This window comes from Panulirus ornatus, chromosome 56 (assembly GCF_036320965.1).
Source record: "Panulirus ornatus isolate Po-2019 chromosome 56, ASM3632096v1, whole genome shotgun sequence".
In the NCBI taxonomy this organism is placed as follows: Eukaryota; Metazoa; Arthropoda; class Malacostraca; order Decapoda; family Palinuridae; genus Panulirus; species Panulirus ornatus.
Window position 1 is genome coordinate 8,938,417 of NC_092279.1, and position 14,722 is coordinate 8,953,138.

General features: G+C 44.7%; 1 protein-coding gene across 1 annotated transcript in view; it reads left to right on the plus strand.

The window, feature by feature from the left end:
• LOC139765861 (cell adhesion molecule Dscam1-like) overlaps positions 1 to 14,722 on the plus strand; it is a 170,835-nt gene that overhangs the window by 136,067 nt on the left and 20,046 nt on the right. Inside the window, exons 16-26 of the mRNA XM_071693720.1 lie at positions 691 to 862; positions 3,648 to 3,772; positions 6,219 to 6,349; positions 7,638 to 7,878; positions 8,465 to 8,599; positions 9,176 to 9,414; positions 10,160 to 10,403; positions 10,660 to 10,812; positions 10,953 to 11,108; positions 12,110 to 12,243; positions 12,893 to 13,195. Coding sequence (XP_071549821.1) covers positions 691 to 862; positions 3,648 to 3,772; positions 6,219 to 6,349; positions 7,638 to 7,878; positions 8,465 to 8,599; positions 9,176 to 9,414; positions 10,160 to 10,403; positions 10,660 to 10,812; positions 10,953 to 11,108; positions 12,110 to 12,243; positions 12,893 to 13,195 — 2,033 coding nt within the window. The remainder of the gene's footprint in view (positions 1 to 690; positions 863 to 3,647; positions 3,773 to 6,218; positions 6,350 to 7,637; positions 7,879 to 8,464; positions 8,600 to 9,175; positions 9,415 to 10,159; positions 10,404 to 10,659; positions 10,813 to 10,952; positions 11,109 to 12,109; positions 12,244 to 12,892; positions 13,196 to 14,722) is intronic.

Sequence of the window (14,722 nt, forward strand, 5' to 3'; positions counted from 1 at the left end):
TCCTTATATTAACTACTCAACTTTGTTGTCGTACATGATATTCATCCATCCATTAAATTACGAAGGTTTTCTGTTATTTCCGTAACTCAGATGGAAAATATTGAGGTTTCTGTTATCTTGTATTTGTTCTTTTGTTCAAGATGTGGTAAGTTCCTCTGCAAACTTAACTTACCATTTGATATTTGACTCTAAATTCGTTATGGAATACGTGACCATTTCTTTTAAATACTTCTAATCCTTTACAAGTTTACCTCACCTTCCTTTGTGCCGAGAGAGAGGTCATAATATCAATCACAAGTATGTGATATGTGTTTAGTGCAGCAGTCAACACGTAATTTACAGAAATGATGGCTTTTGGAACTATTGAGAGTCGTGAGCCGAGATTGCAGGCATGTTATGGTTGGCCCACACGTTGGTAAGTGGTCTGGACCAGTCATCGTGCCTGGCAGGGCTGGGCTTCAGGCTACTGGAAAATTCGCATCAGCTTTACAGTGTCTCCAATCCTATGTGTGATAACAATGTTCTTTGAGAAAAGATGAAGTATATGGGAAGAGACAGGGCGGTAGATAGATAGATAGATATTAGGCAAATCCAGAGGCTGACTGGAAAGAAAGTAAAGTGGGTAAAGGGATGGTGAGGTAGACATGTTGGCTGGTAAGGTTGTGCTCAGTAATGTTTTGGTCGTCACAGTTGCCCCGTCGTGGAGGGTGGAGCCTGAGGACGTGTCGGTGGTGGTAGGGGCGGACCTGGTGCTGCCCTGCACCGCCCACGGCTCGCCCGCGCCAACCATCACTTGGCGGAAGGCTGAGGGCGCCGTGCCCAGGCACTACCGCCCAGTTACCATCCTGGGCGAAAACGTCAGGTAGGACAGATGACGTCACCTGTACACACGTCTCCGGCCAGGGTGCGAAAGACCAGTCGTAAAATAGTTCAGTGATACATAGCATCAGGGTACCAGCCGACTAATAGAAATTGGTCACGCACACTTTAATTTTCTTATCATAAACCAATGTATCGTAGTGGCTCTGGTGTTGTGATGTAGTGGTGGGAATTTTGTTCTTAATGTTCAAGTTCTGTATTTCTTGGTAAGTTCTTCAGTGATCTCTCTCTCTCTCTCTCTCTCTCTCTCTCTCTCTCTCTCTCTCTCTCTCTCTCTCTCTCTCTCTCTCTCTCTCTCTCTCTCTCTCTCTCTCTCTCTCTCTCTCAGCTTAATTTTCACAACCATGCACTAATTCTGAATATCCTGACCTTTTCAACTGGTTCTCCGAACACACTAGGTAGTTTCCTTATCGTTCCGTTCCTAACAGCGTGTTACCCTTTCTGTAGCTTGACATATCAATTTACAATGCCTCTGTGTTTCAATTTCCCCAGCTTTGTGTTGCTCAGCGTCAGTCAATACTCTCCCTACCAAACGTTCAGCCTCAGAAATTTATCCGATTTTCCTTTTCCTTAACTTCATCAGTCTATGGTGTGTGTGCTCTGGCGATTTCCTTTTGTTCATCAGTCCCAGGGATTGTACGACCCTCCTCACCTTATCTCTGACACAGTCCATTATGTTCCTCATCTTTCATCACATCAAATTCCGTTTCAAATCCTTCAGTCGTTCTGATATTATCACGGTCGCTCATTTGGTCTCTTGGTTTTTAATTTCCTTTTCCATTTAATAATAGTTTTCATATTCTTTGATTTGCATCTCCAGTTTATAGATTTCTTCGTCCATTATTGGTACAATGTGACCATCTTGCTGCCAGTAAGAGCAGTTTTCCAACCATATAATCCATATAATGTTTTCCTCAAGTGAGAAAACAATCATGATGTGTGTCATCCAACCTCCTCCCACCACACTACAACTGTGTGATCCTCATCCAACCTCCTCCCACCACACTACAACTGTGTGATCCTCATCCAACCTCCTCCCACCACACTACAACTGTGTGATCCTCATCCAACCTCCTCCCACCACACTACAACTGTGTGATCCTCATCCAACCTCCTCCCACCACACTACAACTGTGTGATCCTCATCCAACCTCCTCCCACCACACTACAACTGTGTGATCCTCATCCAACCTCCTCCCACCACACTACAACTGTGTGATCCTCATCCAACCTCCTCCCACCACACTACAACTGTGTGATCCTCATCCAACCTCCTCCCACCACACTACAACTGTGTGATCCTCAGGTCTTGCTTACCTTCGCACACAACAATCTTCTTGACAATTTCTTCCTGCATTGCCTCTGGCTTATGTGTATATATGCATGGTTTGTGGCAGTCCACATCTTTCCTTCTCCCTCGTCTGAAACAAAGTTCACCTCCACATGGAGGCTCATGAAGTTTGTTAGTCATGACCTCCTTCCCCTGAAACCGTGTTTCTCTCACTTGTGTCTGCCTCTCGAAGTCAGCAACCATTTACTTTATGATTATCTTTTCCTGTGTTTTCCAGACTGCACGTGTTTAAAGCGACAAGTTCATAATTCAGTGTATCTTCTTGGTCTCATTTCTTGTAGATAACTACGTCATTTACCATCTTGCACTGCCTGTATCCTGCACCAGTTACTACTAGTACCATATGGGACGATACTTCAGACAATCTAGTGAGAGTGCTCACACACACTTCTCCCCACATGTGTGGTCGGTCATCCTCTGTGTTACCATTATACTTACAAATCTCCTTCGTTTCTTTCATCTCACAACTACATTTGCATTGTCTAGATATTCTAATTATCATTTGATCAAAATTTTGTTTTTATTTTGCCCCTTTTTTTTAGCTGAAAACTACCTTTTTCTATTGTAAAAGTTATCATGGAGTTCGAACTGTGTTTCCGTGTCATACCTTATTTCTCTGCTGCCTGCTGGTTAGATAGGTCTGTAGCAGTGGTATATGACCCTCACTGTCTCTTCTGTGTCATCTGACCCTCATTATTCTACACTTTCCTAAATCTTCCGTTGAGGAAGCAGTTTACATCCCTGATGGTCCTGCCTGTGATGATGCACATCACCTTCATTATGCTTTCATATAATGATTTACTACGTGTATGTCTCCTGGTCTGTGCTTCCCTGCACTGGCCAGGACCTATGTTTGTGTTCCTCAGCCCACTGGTTACCTGCTGCTGTCTCCCCTGTCTTCACCAGTGCCCGGGGTACCTGGCGTCGCCTTTGTCTTACGTTCATCTGTCTCAGTAACAGCCAGATGAAACACTCCTCCATTTTCTATAATGGTTTCCACCAGATTCGCGTCTTTTCATTCGGTTATTTTCCCGGTAAATTACTTCAGGTTTTCTGAGTTGCTTATGATTCTGTAACATGAGGTTATGGTGAGGTTGTAACATGAGGTTTTGATGAACTTGTAACATGAGATTATGACAAGGTTGTAACGTGAAGTTATGACAGGTCTGGTGCATTATATATCTCACTTCAACATCCACATCTACTGACACTTTTCATTGACATTGATTTGATTCTTTAGTTTTTCATGTTATAATTATTATCTAACACAACCTTGATGACCTTGGCCAGGGTGCACTGCTGACCCTACATAACCCTGGTGACCTTGGCCAGGATGTACTGCTGACCTTACATAACTTGGATGACCCTGGGCAGGGTGTACCGCTGACCCCTGTGTAATTCTGACGTCCTTGGTCAGGGTGGCGCGAAACAGCAGCTTGAGGGTGCGTGCCATCAGGAGGGAGCAGGGGGGAGAGTTCCTGTGTAGCGCCTCCAACGGGGTCGGCTCTGACCTCTCCAAGTCCGTCACCATCACTGTCAAGGGTAAGGCCACCTCCTCCTGCTCTCTTGCGCTCGCTTTATATATGTGATCAACTGGCTATCTCTCTCGCTTTCTCTTTTCCATACTCTATATATATATATGGAGCCAACAAGCTCTGTCTCTCGTCGTCTGGATCATGGGCAGGCCTTTCTTTTTGAATAATTAGATGGCATGAGGTATTCAGTGTTATGAATGGAAATGGTGAACACCTTGTGAAGTTGTGTGCCGAATAGAACTGTTGATCGACAATACTTGGTTTAAAGAAAAAAGAGATATACACAAGTATACGTATGTGAGGAGGGGATGATCAGCGAGCACTACTGGATCACATATAAAATGATATGTGTGTAAGAGACTGACTAACTAACTGACTGGCTCGTATCATGTCACTAACTGACTGTCTCGGGTGTTAGATGTCCAGTAGAGGTTAAAATCACAATGGATTTCTCTGGGGTGATGCTCGTATGGTTCCTTAACTCAGAAAGTAGACATTATAAATCCTGTTGAGTATTTTTTCCCATCGTGTCCTCAAACAGTTGTCCGCAGTAAGGACATACCTAAGTACCTCGAATGACTTAGTAAAACATGAGCGAATCATCACAGAGAAATAAATCCAAAACCTGAATTAATATTGTTTACATCTACCAACATAAATTCATTTGGAAACTGTAACAACACATATGTGACATGAATTCATTTGAAATTTGACATCAGCAGCGGTACATTGTTGACCAAAAATACGAAAAAAGTAAAGGTCAAAACAGTGTGAATTATTGTATTGTCTCAACCATGATACAGCTGAAGTGATAATGATAACAAAAGAATGTATTTATGTAGCCATTGTTGAATGTTATATATATATATATATATATATATATATATATATATATATATATATATATATATATATATATATATATATATATATATATATATATATATTGTTCGCTGATGATACAGCGCTGGTGGCTGATTCATGTGAGAAACTGCAGAAGCTGGTGACTGAGTATGGTAGAGTGTGTGAAAGAAGAAAGTTAAGAGTAAATGTGAATAAGAGCAAGGTTATTAGGTACAATAGGGTTGAGGGTCAAGTCAATTGGGAGGTAAGTTTGAATGGAGAAAGACTGGAGGAAGTAAAGTGTTTTAGATATCTGGGAGTGGATCTGGCAGCGGATGGAACCATGGAAGCGGAAGTGAATCATAGGATGGGGGAGGGGGCGAAAGTCCTGGGAGCCTTGAAGAATGTGTGGAAGTGGAGAACATTATCTCGGAAAGCAAAAATGGGTATGTTTGAAGGAATAGTGGTTCCAACAATGTTGTATGGTTGCGAGGCGTGGGCTATGGATAGAGTAGTGCGCAGGAGGGTGGATGTGCTGAAAATGAGATGTTTGAGGACAATACGTGGTGTGAGGTGGTTTGATCGAGTAAGTAATGTAAGGGCAAGAGAGATGTGTGGAAATAAGAAGAGCGTGGTTGAGAGAGCAGAAAAGGGTGTTTTGAAATGGTTTGGGCACATGGAGAGAATGAGTGAGGAAAGATTGACCAAGAGGATATATGTGTCGGAGGTGGAGGGAACAAGGAGAAGTGGGAGAGCAAATTGGAGGTGGAAAGATGGAGTGAAAAAGATTTTGAGTGATCGGGGCCTGAACATGCAGGAGGGTGAAAGGCGGGCAAGGAATGGAGTTAATTGGATCGATGTGGTATTTCGGGGTTGACGTGCTGTCAATGGATTGAATCAGGGCATGTGAAACGTCTGGGGTAAACCATGGAAAGTTGTGTGGGGCCTGGATGTGGAAAGGGAGCTGTGGTTTCGGGCATTATTGCATGACAGCTAGAGACTGAGTGTGAACGAATGGGGCCTTTGTTGTCTTTTCCTAGCGCAACCCCGCACACATGAGGGGGAAGGGGGATGTTATTCCATGTGTGGCGAGGTGGCGATGGGAATGAATAAAGGCAGACAGTGTAAATTGTGTGCATGTGTATATATGTATATGTCTGTGTGTGTATATATATGTGTACATTGAGATGTATGGGTGTGTATATTTGCGTGTGTGGACGTGTATGTATATACATGTGTATGGGGGTGGGTTGGGCCATTTCTTTCGTCTGTTTCCTTGCGCTACCTCGCAGACGCGGGAGACAGCGACAAAGCAAAAAGAAAAAAAAAATAAAATATATTTATATATTTATATATATTTATATATTTATATATTTATTTATATATTTATTTATTTATCTGTGCCGTTGTTATCATACAAATTGGTTATGTATCCAGTTACTTGTGTATCATTATGAATAAAACAGTAAATAGATAGATAACGTAATACCATATACTGAGGTGTGTGCAGTCGTTTATCCAGGTATACTGTACATATACAGCTATACTGACGGTATACAGGAAAGTGTATACTGTGCACATGTGAGACAGTGTCCTGCCCTCCCCTGCAGTGCCGCCACAGTTCATGGAAAAGGAAGAGAACGTGACGGTGATGGGTGGGCGACGAGCACTGCTGACGTGTGAAGCGCGGGGTGACCTGCCCATCACCACCCTCTGGTCCTCCGGCACCCCTCCTGTCACGGTAGGTCACCCCTGACACACTAGGTCACCCTTGCCAGGGTAGGTCGTCTACATCAAGGTAGGTCATTTCCTACCATGATGGGTCACCTCCTGCCAGGATAAGCTCCTCACCACAGTATGCCACCCCCGCTAGGGTAAGTGTCCTGCCAGGGTAGGTCAACCTGGTGTAGGAGGTTACCATTGCTAAGTTAGGTCACCTCTTGTAAGTGATGATTTCTAATTAATTTTGTAATCGCCGTAGTGAGATGAATGTTTACTGTTGACATCCCACGATAATCCAACTTAGAAACTAATCCATTAACGGATCAGCTGACACGCCTTGTACAGTTCGGTCATGTAGGTCCAAGACGTGTCTACGAACAGACAAGTTAACGTCAACATATATCAAGTTACAACTAGACTATGTCTGTGTGAAGCAGTAGGCTGGTGTTATCCTGTTCTGCATTGGCAAGTAGAACATTTTTTGAAGAGAATATCAAGTTAAATGCTTGATAACTGTCTGTAAAGTAAGCAAGTTATGTTAACAGTTGTCTGTTAAGTTACAAGGTAGTAGAGCTAACATCTCTCCAGTAAATAATAAGCAAGCATTAACACGTACGTAACTATAAGGAAACGAAATAATGATAAGATTTGTCCATAGTTTAGGATCGGTGAACTTCGAAGAGTTTATCATAGTGTAGCAGGAGAGTCAACTGAGTCGCCGGGAGTCACACATTAACCTGCCATCAACTTGGTCCTTAATGTGAGATGACAACATCACTTGTCTCCTAGTGTGACAAGAAATGCCTGACGTCACACTCGTATCTATGTTGGTATTTTGTCAGAGGTATGACCCGTGAACAAGTTTGACTTGGAATTCACCCTAGATCAAAATATGAGGAAAATTTCCATCATTAGTCGTGGAAGTTAATAAAGATGTGTTCGTTATTTACCAAACAGTATTTCCACCCAGTCTTACTTCACCTCCAACAGCTGAGCTTCAATGAAGGCGACGTGTGTGCTCCATGCAACACCCTCTTATATTTTCATGGCATCAAGTTGAACGTTGTTTCTTCTGTATATTCATTATATGTATAAAGGATTTATCTGAGCATTTATATAATTTATCTTATGTGTAGCTCTGTATATGTTTATAAAGTCAGCAAATAAAGTGTCCAAGTCCTTAGTTATGTTAGGAGAGCAAGTGGTGTACAGTGAACCATCGTCGTACGAGTGTTTTCTGTTTACTTGACTCCCTGCCAGTATTACTTATTCTTGTTTATTGGTTTCCCAAACAATGAACACGACAGATTCCCAGTGATGTAAATACGGGAGGAATGAACATCAAGGAGACCGTGTTGAACGGGTCCTCGTCCAAGACGTCCTCCTCTGGTGAGTTACCCCGACCGGTGGACTCCGGGGGTGAGGATGAGGGCGTGCGGTCGGTGCTAAGTGTGGGCACCAAAAGCAGACATGACTCCCAGGTCTACCACTGTCACGCCTCCAACGTCTACGGCAACGACACCAAGAGGATCAACCTCATAGTCCAGGGTGAGTGGCACCGGACGTGGCACCTCCCGACACTGAGAGTCTCAGGAAGGTGTAAGGGACGTCAGGTCTTTATTACCACAACTTTGTTTATCTTGTCGATGATGGTCACCAGAAGTAGTTCTACTGTAACAGATTTTCAGGAGGATGGCAGACAGTCCGAGCAAAAATACTGATCACTGATTGAACGCAAAAAAGATTTCGTCTGACATGATAGTTACTTTTGGTAGCGCTTTCTATGATATTGTTGACATCAAGACGCAGGTCTAAGTGTCTGGATGTCCTTCAGGATATGTTTACTGTTTCACATTTTGACACTTGGAACATATATGTCAGATGGTTTGGAACAAGATATTGATAATGTTGGATGTGTGACAGCACGAGGAAACTACCTCCCGTGTCACATGCCTGAATTATAATGATTCCTAAGTACCTGGTGAACGATGATAAATATCCGCTCTGACAGAGTGTTTGCTAGATGACCTTTGCTAAGTCTACTCTCACGTGAGTGTTGTATTAGACCTATGAGCTCTTGTAACTTACTGACGTGATCATAATTTGGTTGACGTGTACTTCCTCACCCTAACAGAGGTTCCTGGGACCCCGGGGTCACCGCGAGTGGTAGACAGTGGGTCTCGAGCCGTTAATCTGACCTGGGCCACTCCGGCACATGACGGCAACTCTCCCATCTCGATCTACAGAGTCCTCATCATCAACAGTACAGGTGGGACAAGCATGACACACGTACAGCGTATGACAGACAGGTAATATAAGACACGTGGTACATCAACGAAGCAGATGGGGTATCCACACATCATCAAGGAGACACGTCAAGGCTTTCCAAACCCACTTAAGCTGATCACATGCAGGCCTTCATCAGCAGTAGAAAAGGTAGAACACCTTCAGCAGCAGCAACAGAGGTGGGTCATTTACTTGTGCTCAGCAGCAGCAGGAAAATGGAACCATTTGGGTATCCTCGCTGACGACAGTACATGATCGACATGTGTAGGATCCCCATCATCAATACAGGTGAGGTAGAACACCTGCAGGATCATCTCAAATACCAGTTACATATGTGACGTCGCCAGGGTGGCACGTCTTCTTAAGATCATGAATTACTGTTGTAATGTTTCACGCATTCTACACATTTCTGGCAGATTTTGATCTCTAAGTTGCCTCTCTGGTATACACGATACGAGCTCATCACATTTCCTTATCACCATCATACATCTTTACCATCAAGGTAGTTTGTTCAGTTCAACAGGATGAGAGAAGAGCTCCAGTATTTGTGTCTCCACAGACTCATGGATGAACGTAGGCAGGATCAAGACCGTGGAGGTGTCCAGCCCCGCCGCCCACATCCCCGGCTTGGCCCCCGCCCACACCTACCTGGTGCGGGTGGTGGGTGTGAACGCCGTGGGCACGTCGCAACCCAGCCCAGAGGTCCGCGTCATCACCGCCCACGAACCGCCCGTCATGCCGCCCACCAACGTCCGTGTCATGCCCATCTCCTCCACCAGCCTCAGAGTCACGTGGCAGGTGGGTCTTCTGAAGCACGTGTTATGTAAACAGTCACGTGCCTGGTATAACCACAACTACGTGCCTCGTACAACCACAACCACATGTACTTCTCCAAAACCTGTAAACCCATGTAAACTCTCCTACAATACTGCCTACAACCTCCTAAGTCTTACAGATTATACTTAGAACAAGAGTGCAACCATGTAATGTAAATGAATAATTTGGATGTTGTGGCACCGGGTCTTACCATATCATCATTCACAAATCATTGTGCAAAATATCTGTAGAAGTTTTAACATTGTAGCGGACTTAGAGAATATCACTTATTTACAACTTATATCACATTTTCCTCTGTATGAGACGTGAAAGTTTCTTGTACGTACAGAACACTCGCGTTGATCAGTAGGAACATCATTGCCCAGGTGGTGTGAGTGAGCGGAGAGGATGTCATAATGATGTCTACTTCCAAAGTGACACTTGATTACGCTTGTTGAGAACGCTACAGCTGTTGGCAATGTCCGGGAGTCAAGTTGATCCTGAAGCATAGGTCGTAGCATTACAGAACAGATATGTGTAGTAAATGTTGTATGGAGGAGATATGTGTGGTAAATGTTGTATGGAGGAGATATGTGTAGTAAATGTTGTATGCAGGAGAGATGTGTGGTAAATGTTGTATGCAGGAGAGATGTGTGGTAAATGTTGTATGCAGGAGAGATGTGTGATAAATGTTGTATCAGTTTCCTGGTCTCGCCCCATCTGGCAGGCCCCCGAGTCTCGCGTCGCCCACATCTCTGGTGTTGGTTACTACGTGGGATACAGGGTGGCCAACTCCTCCGAGCCCTTCCGCTATCAGAATCTGGAGGCCTCGGCTGCTGCCCTCTACCGGCCGGAGGCCACACTCAAGGGGCTGCACAAGTTCACCAGTTACGAGGTCACAGTTCAGGCCTTCAACTCGGCCGGCGCAGGGCCCTCTTCGTCCCCTGTTACAGCGGCGACCAACGAGGATGGTTAGTACTTGAAGGCAAGTCTCGGTACTCACGAACATGGCGGGGTCTACCTCCAGGACGTCAATATGTGTCACAGCCGAGTTCTAAGATGCAGACACGTTTTAGATTAAGTGCGAGGTCTGAACACGTTCAGGTCATTTTTAGAATGTTTGCACACGTCACAGTCAAGGTTTAAGGATGGTGGCACATGTGGAGGGCAAATTCTAGGACATCCTTATGTTTGGAGGGACTCACAAAGGCTTCCTCCTCCCGACAGTTCCGAGTGAGGCTCCCCAGAACGTCCAGTGCACCAGTCTGTCCTCGACCTCCGTCCTGGTGAAGTGGACTTCCCCGTCTCCTGTGGCAATACACGGCGTCCTACAGGGCTACAAGGTCATCTACCGACCAGTCCACCCCACCAGGTTTTTTCGTAAGTCAGATATTCATTTGTCGACTCACCCCCCCCCCCTCTCTCTCTCTCTCTCTCTCTCTCTCTCTCTCTCTCTCTCTCTCTCTCTCTCTCTCTCTCTCTCTCTCTCCACGTTATCAGTAGCCCTCTTACCTTGGCAGACCCAGACGACCTGAAGGAGAAAACGGTGACGACGCTGTCCACGGCAGTGGTCGGCCTGGAGCGGTACACCAACTACAGCGTCACCATCACGGCCTACACCAGGAGAGGTGACGGGGTCCGCTCTCCTTCCGTCTACTGCGTTACGGAGGAGGATGGTAAGTGGCGGTGTTCGGTAAGTGGTGCTAATAGAGTATAATAAGAGATAGATACTCTTACAAGGTTAAGTTGTAGAAAAGTGGCTGTAGAGAAGTGGTGCCGGGCAGGTTTTATCATATATTGAAGGATGATAAAATTGGATTTGAGAAGAGTAAGTGGCCGAGAGTGGCGTCGAAAAGTAGTGTTACTTAGGGTGTGGTGGATGAAACGTGGTAGAAAGTAGAAGATGGTAAGTGGTGCTGGAGGACAGTAAGTGGTGCTGGAGGACAGTAAGTGGTGCTGGAGGACAGTAAGTGGTACTGGAGGACAGTAAGTGGTGCAAGAGGACACAGTAAGGGGTGCTAAGTGTTCGACAGTAACACTGGTAAGTGGTGTTCTACCGAGGACGATGAGGGGTCCTCACCGGGAGACAGAGAGAGACTCGTGCGAAAGTGGAGGGTGGCAGTTGGTGGGGAGGTGGATGGTGGCAAGTGGAGGACGCGGGTGGTACTGTTGTGAAGGTAGAACTTAAGTGAAGGTTGGCAGTGTAGGATGGTGAATGATGACAGAGATGATCGAGGAGAAGGAGGTGCCAGTAGCGAGAGGTAAGTGGCAACAGGTGGGGCACAAATGGTTCTCGAATTGGAGGACTAACTAGTGGCATTAGTGGAAGGTAACTCATAGATCGTATATTGATAAAGAAAAATAATAATGATAATCATAATGATACTATAAATAGATAGAAACATAAAGTTAAACTAAATAAGCTTCACTTCATCATGAATTCCATACATTTTTTTTCAGTAACTTTTATAATCAAATCTATAGAGAATAGTAATCCAGATTTTCTTTAATGATCACACCACTTATCTTGCTCATCTTATTTTCCATTACCCTCTTAATTTGAGTGTGGTGGTTGCCTCATAGTAATTCCCCATGGAGGCATGAGTGTAATGGTAGCCCGTGTGATAATACCCCATACAGAAAGTTTGTTACTAACATTATTGATTGGTTCGACCAGTTCCAGGACCTGTCGAGTCGGTCAAGGCCCTGGTGGTCGACAGTCAAAGCGTCCTGGTCGCCTGGTGTCCCCCGAAATCTGCCAACGGTGTCATCACCAAGTATAGGGTCCATGTGGACCAGACGGACCAACAGGTGACTACTGTACCCACATCCACAATACAGTTTTATTGTCCTTTACCATCCTGTCTCCAGCTCTAGTAGTGAGTGGGGAGGAGCACTCTGCTTTACTGTCCTGTCTCCAGTTATAGTGATGGGTGGGGATGAGCCATGCACTTTACTGTCCGGTCTCCATCTATACAGATTTGGAATTTAGAGTACTACTAATGTCCATCATAAACCATCAGGTCTTGTTATGTAGCTTCCCGTGTACAGGTAAGCCTGTTTACCAGCGAACTAGAACTCCACTGCTTTACACATCACCAATGTGGTTAGTGGGCAGGTATTGGTGATGTAGAGTACCATAGTTTCATAGATGATGTTAGACTCTCTGATGCAGCAGACATTAACAGAGTTCAGTGCAATACAGAAAATGAGGAATGTTGCCAGTGTTGCCAGTGTAGACTTGTCTTGTGCACTGTGAACCTTACTGATCCAGTCAGTATCGTTGGTATTGTTAGTTCTATAACCGCAATAGTTTTCTCTAGTGTCTTGAGTGGTGACATGTTATATTGTGTTATAGAATGAAGCAGTGTATCAGTGTTCCAGTGTTGTATGATATATGTGATCTTTGTTTGCCGGCTGTGGCCCAGTGTGCCTGACAGGTTTGTGATCTATGTCGCAGGCAGAAGGAGCGTCGTCTTCGACGTCGTGGGGAGCGGCAGGCTCCGACAGCTCGCCCGGTTCCTGGTGGGAGGGTGGCGGGGGCAGTGCCCACGGTGGCGTGTCCAGCGAGAGTGGGGGACGCTCCTGGGTGGTGTCTGGCACCGAGCGACACTACCTGGTGGCCGGACTGGCGCCCACCACCACCTTTGGGTTCACGGTGAGGGCGTCGACGCTGGTGGGGGAGGGTCCGCCTGGCACTCGCGTCAAGCAGCGCCCTCGATCCGATGCCCCCGCCGCCATAGCCTCCTTCTCCGACAACTTGGTCAGTGGCGTCCCCCAGGAGTCTGTCCTCTCGTTTACTGTCTTTATCTTCTCCAAGATAATACTCTTCCTTCTAACGGTAACCTTATTCATTCTTATATTGTTGCTTCCAATCTGCATATCTCGATTCACTTTCCCTCCCCTCCTTACTCTAATACTAGTAATTTTTCTGGCACTAAACATATTCTCTTTAAGCCCGTGCAACATCTCAAATCAGTGAGCTGGTTATATTGTGATGCAAAAACCCTATTTCTCATATTTCTTTCAAAAACTCCCTTGTTAAACATTGTTAGATTTCAAAACTAATTCCACACTGCAATAATCTGGACTTGTCTGATAGAACCATATCCTGCACTCTACCCTGGAAATCATTAATATTGAACATTGTAGAATAATCTTAAATGCTGGGATGATGTATAGGCGCCTAAAGATTCTTGTAGCGAGCAGGTATTCAGTATCTTCAGAGGTTTTAGGGCGACGTGCCAGTGACAAGTATTGCTCCCGTGTCTTGAACGGCTCTGTTTCCATTCCTCTCCTGTCGTGAGTGAAATCAAAATCTTTCCACCTGAGTAACTATCCTCAACTACCCCTGCCCTCACTCTGTTCCACAAGCACTATATCTCCCAGTGCTCTCGTGAGCTGTCTGCGTGTATCCTTGCCACATATGACCTAGATCCATTGCAAACGCCTTGATGCTGTTTCCCATAGAATCAATGTGGAGACCAGCAGCTACACGAGGACTGACGGTTATGATCCTCTTTGTTTCCTCAGAAGCAAAGCTGTGGTCTCTTCCTTCCTTCTCTCGTCGTTTTCTTTCCCTACAACATTTGTGTCTTTATGAACCAGGTGTACCAACACCTCGGGGCTATGATGAATCTTATATTTGTTTCTTACCATATCATGTCGGTTACTGTATATTGTTTCTGACCATACCATGTCGGTTACTGTATATTGTTTCTGACCATACCATGTCGGTTACTGTATATTTGTTTCTGACCATACCATGTCGGTTACTATATATTTGTTTCTGACCATACCATGTCGGTTTTACTGTATATTGTTTCTGACCATACCATGTCGGTTACTGTATATTGTTTCTGACCATATCATGTCGGTTACTGTATATTGTTTCTGACCATACTATGTCGGTTACTGTATATTTGTTTCTGACCATACCATGTCGGTTACTATATATTTGTTTCTGACCATACCATGTCGGTTACTGTATATCTGTTTCTGACCATACCATGTCGGTTACTGTATATTTGTGTCTGACCATACCATGTCGGTTACTATATATTTGTTTCTGACCATACCATGTCGGTTACTATATATTTGTTTCTGACCATACCATGTCGGTTACTGTATATCTGTTTCTGACCATACCATGTCGGTTACTATAAATTTGTTTCTGACCATACCATGTCGGTTACTGTATATTGTTTCTGACCATACCATGTCGGTTACTGTATATTGTTTCTGACCATACCATGTCGGTTACTGTATATTTGTTTCTGACCATACCATG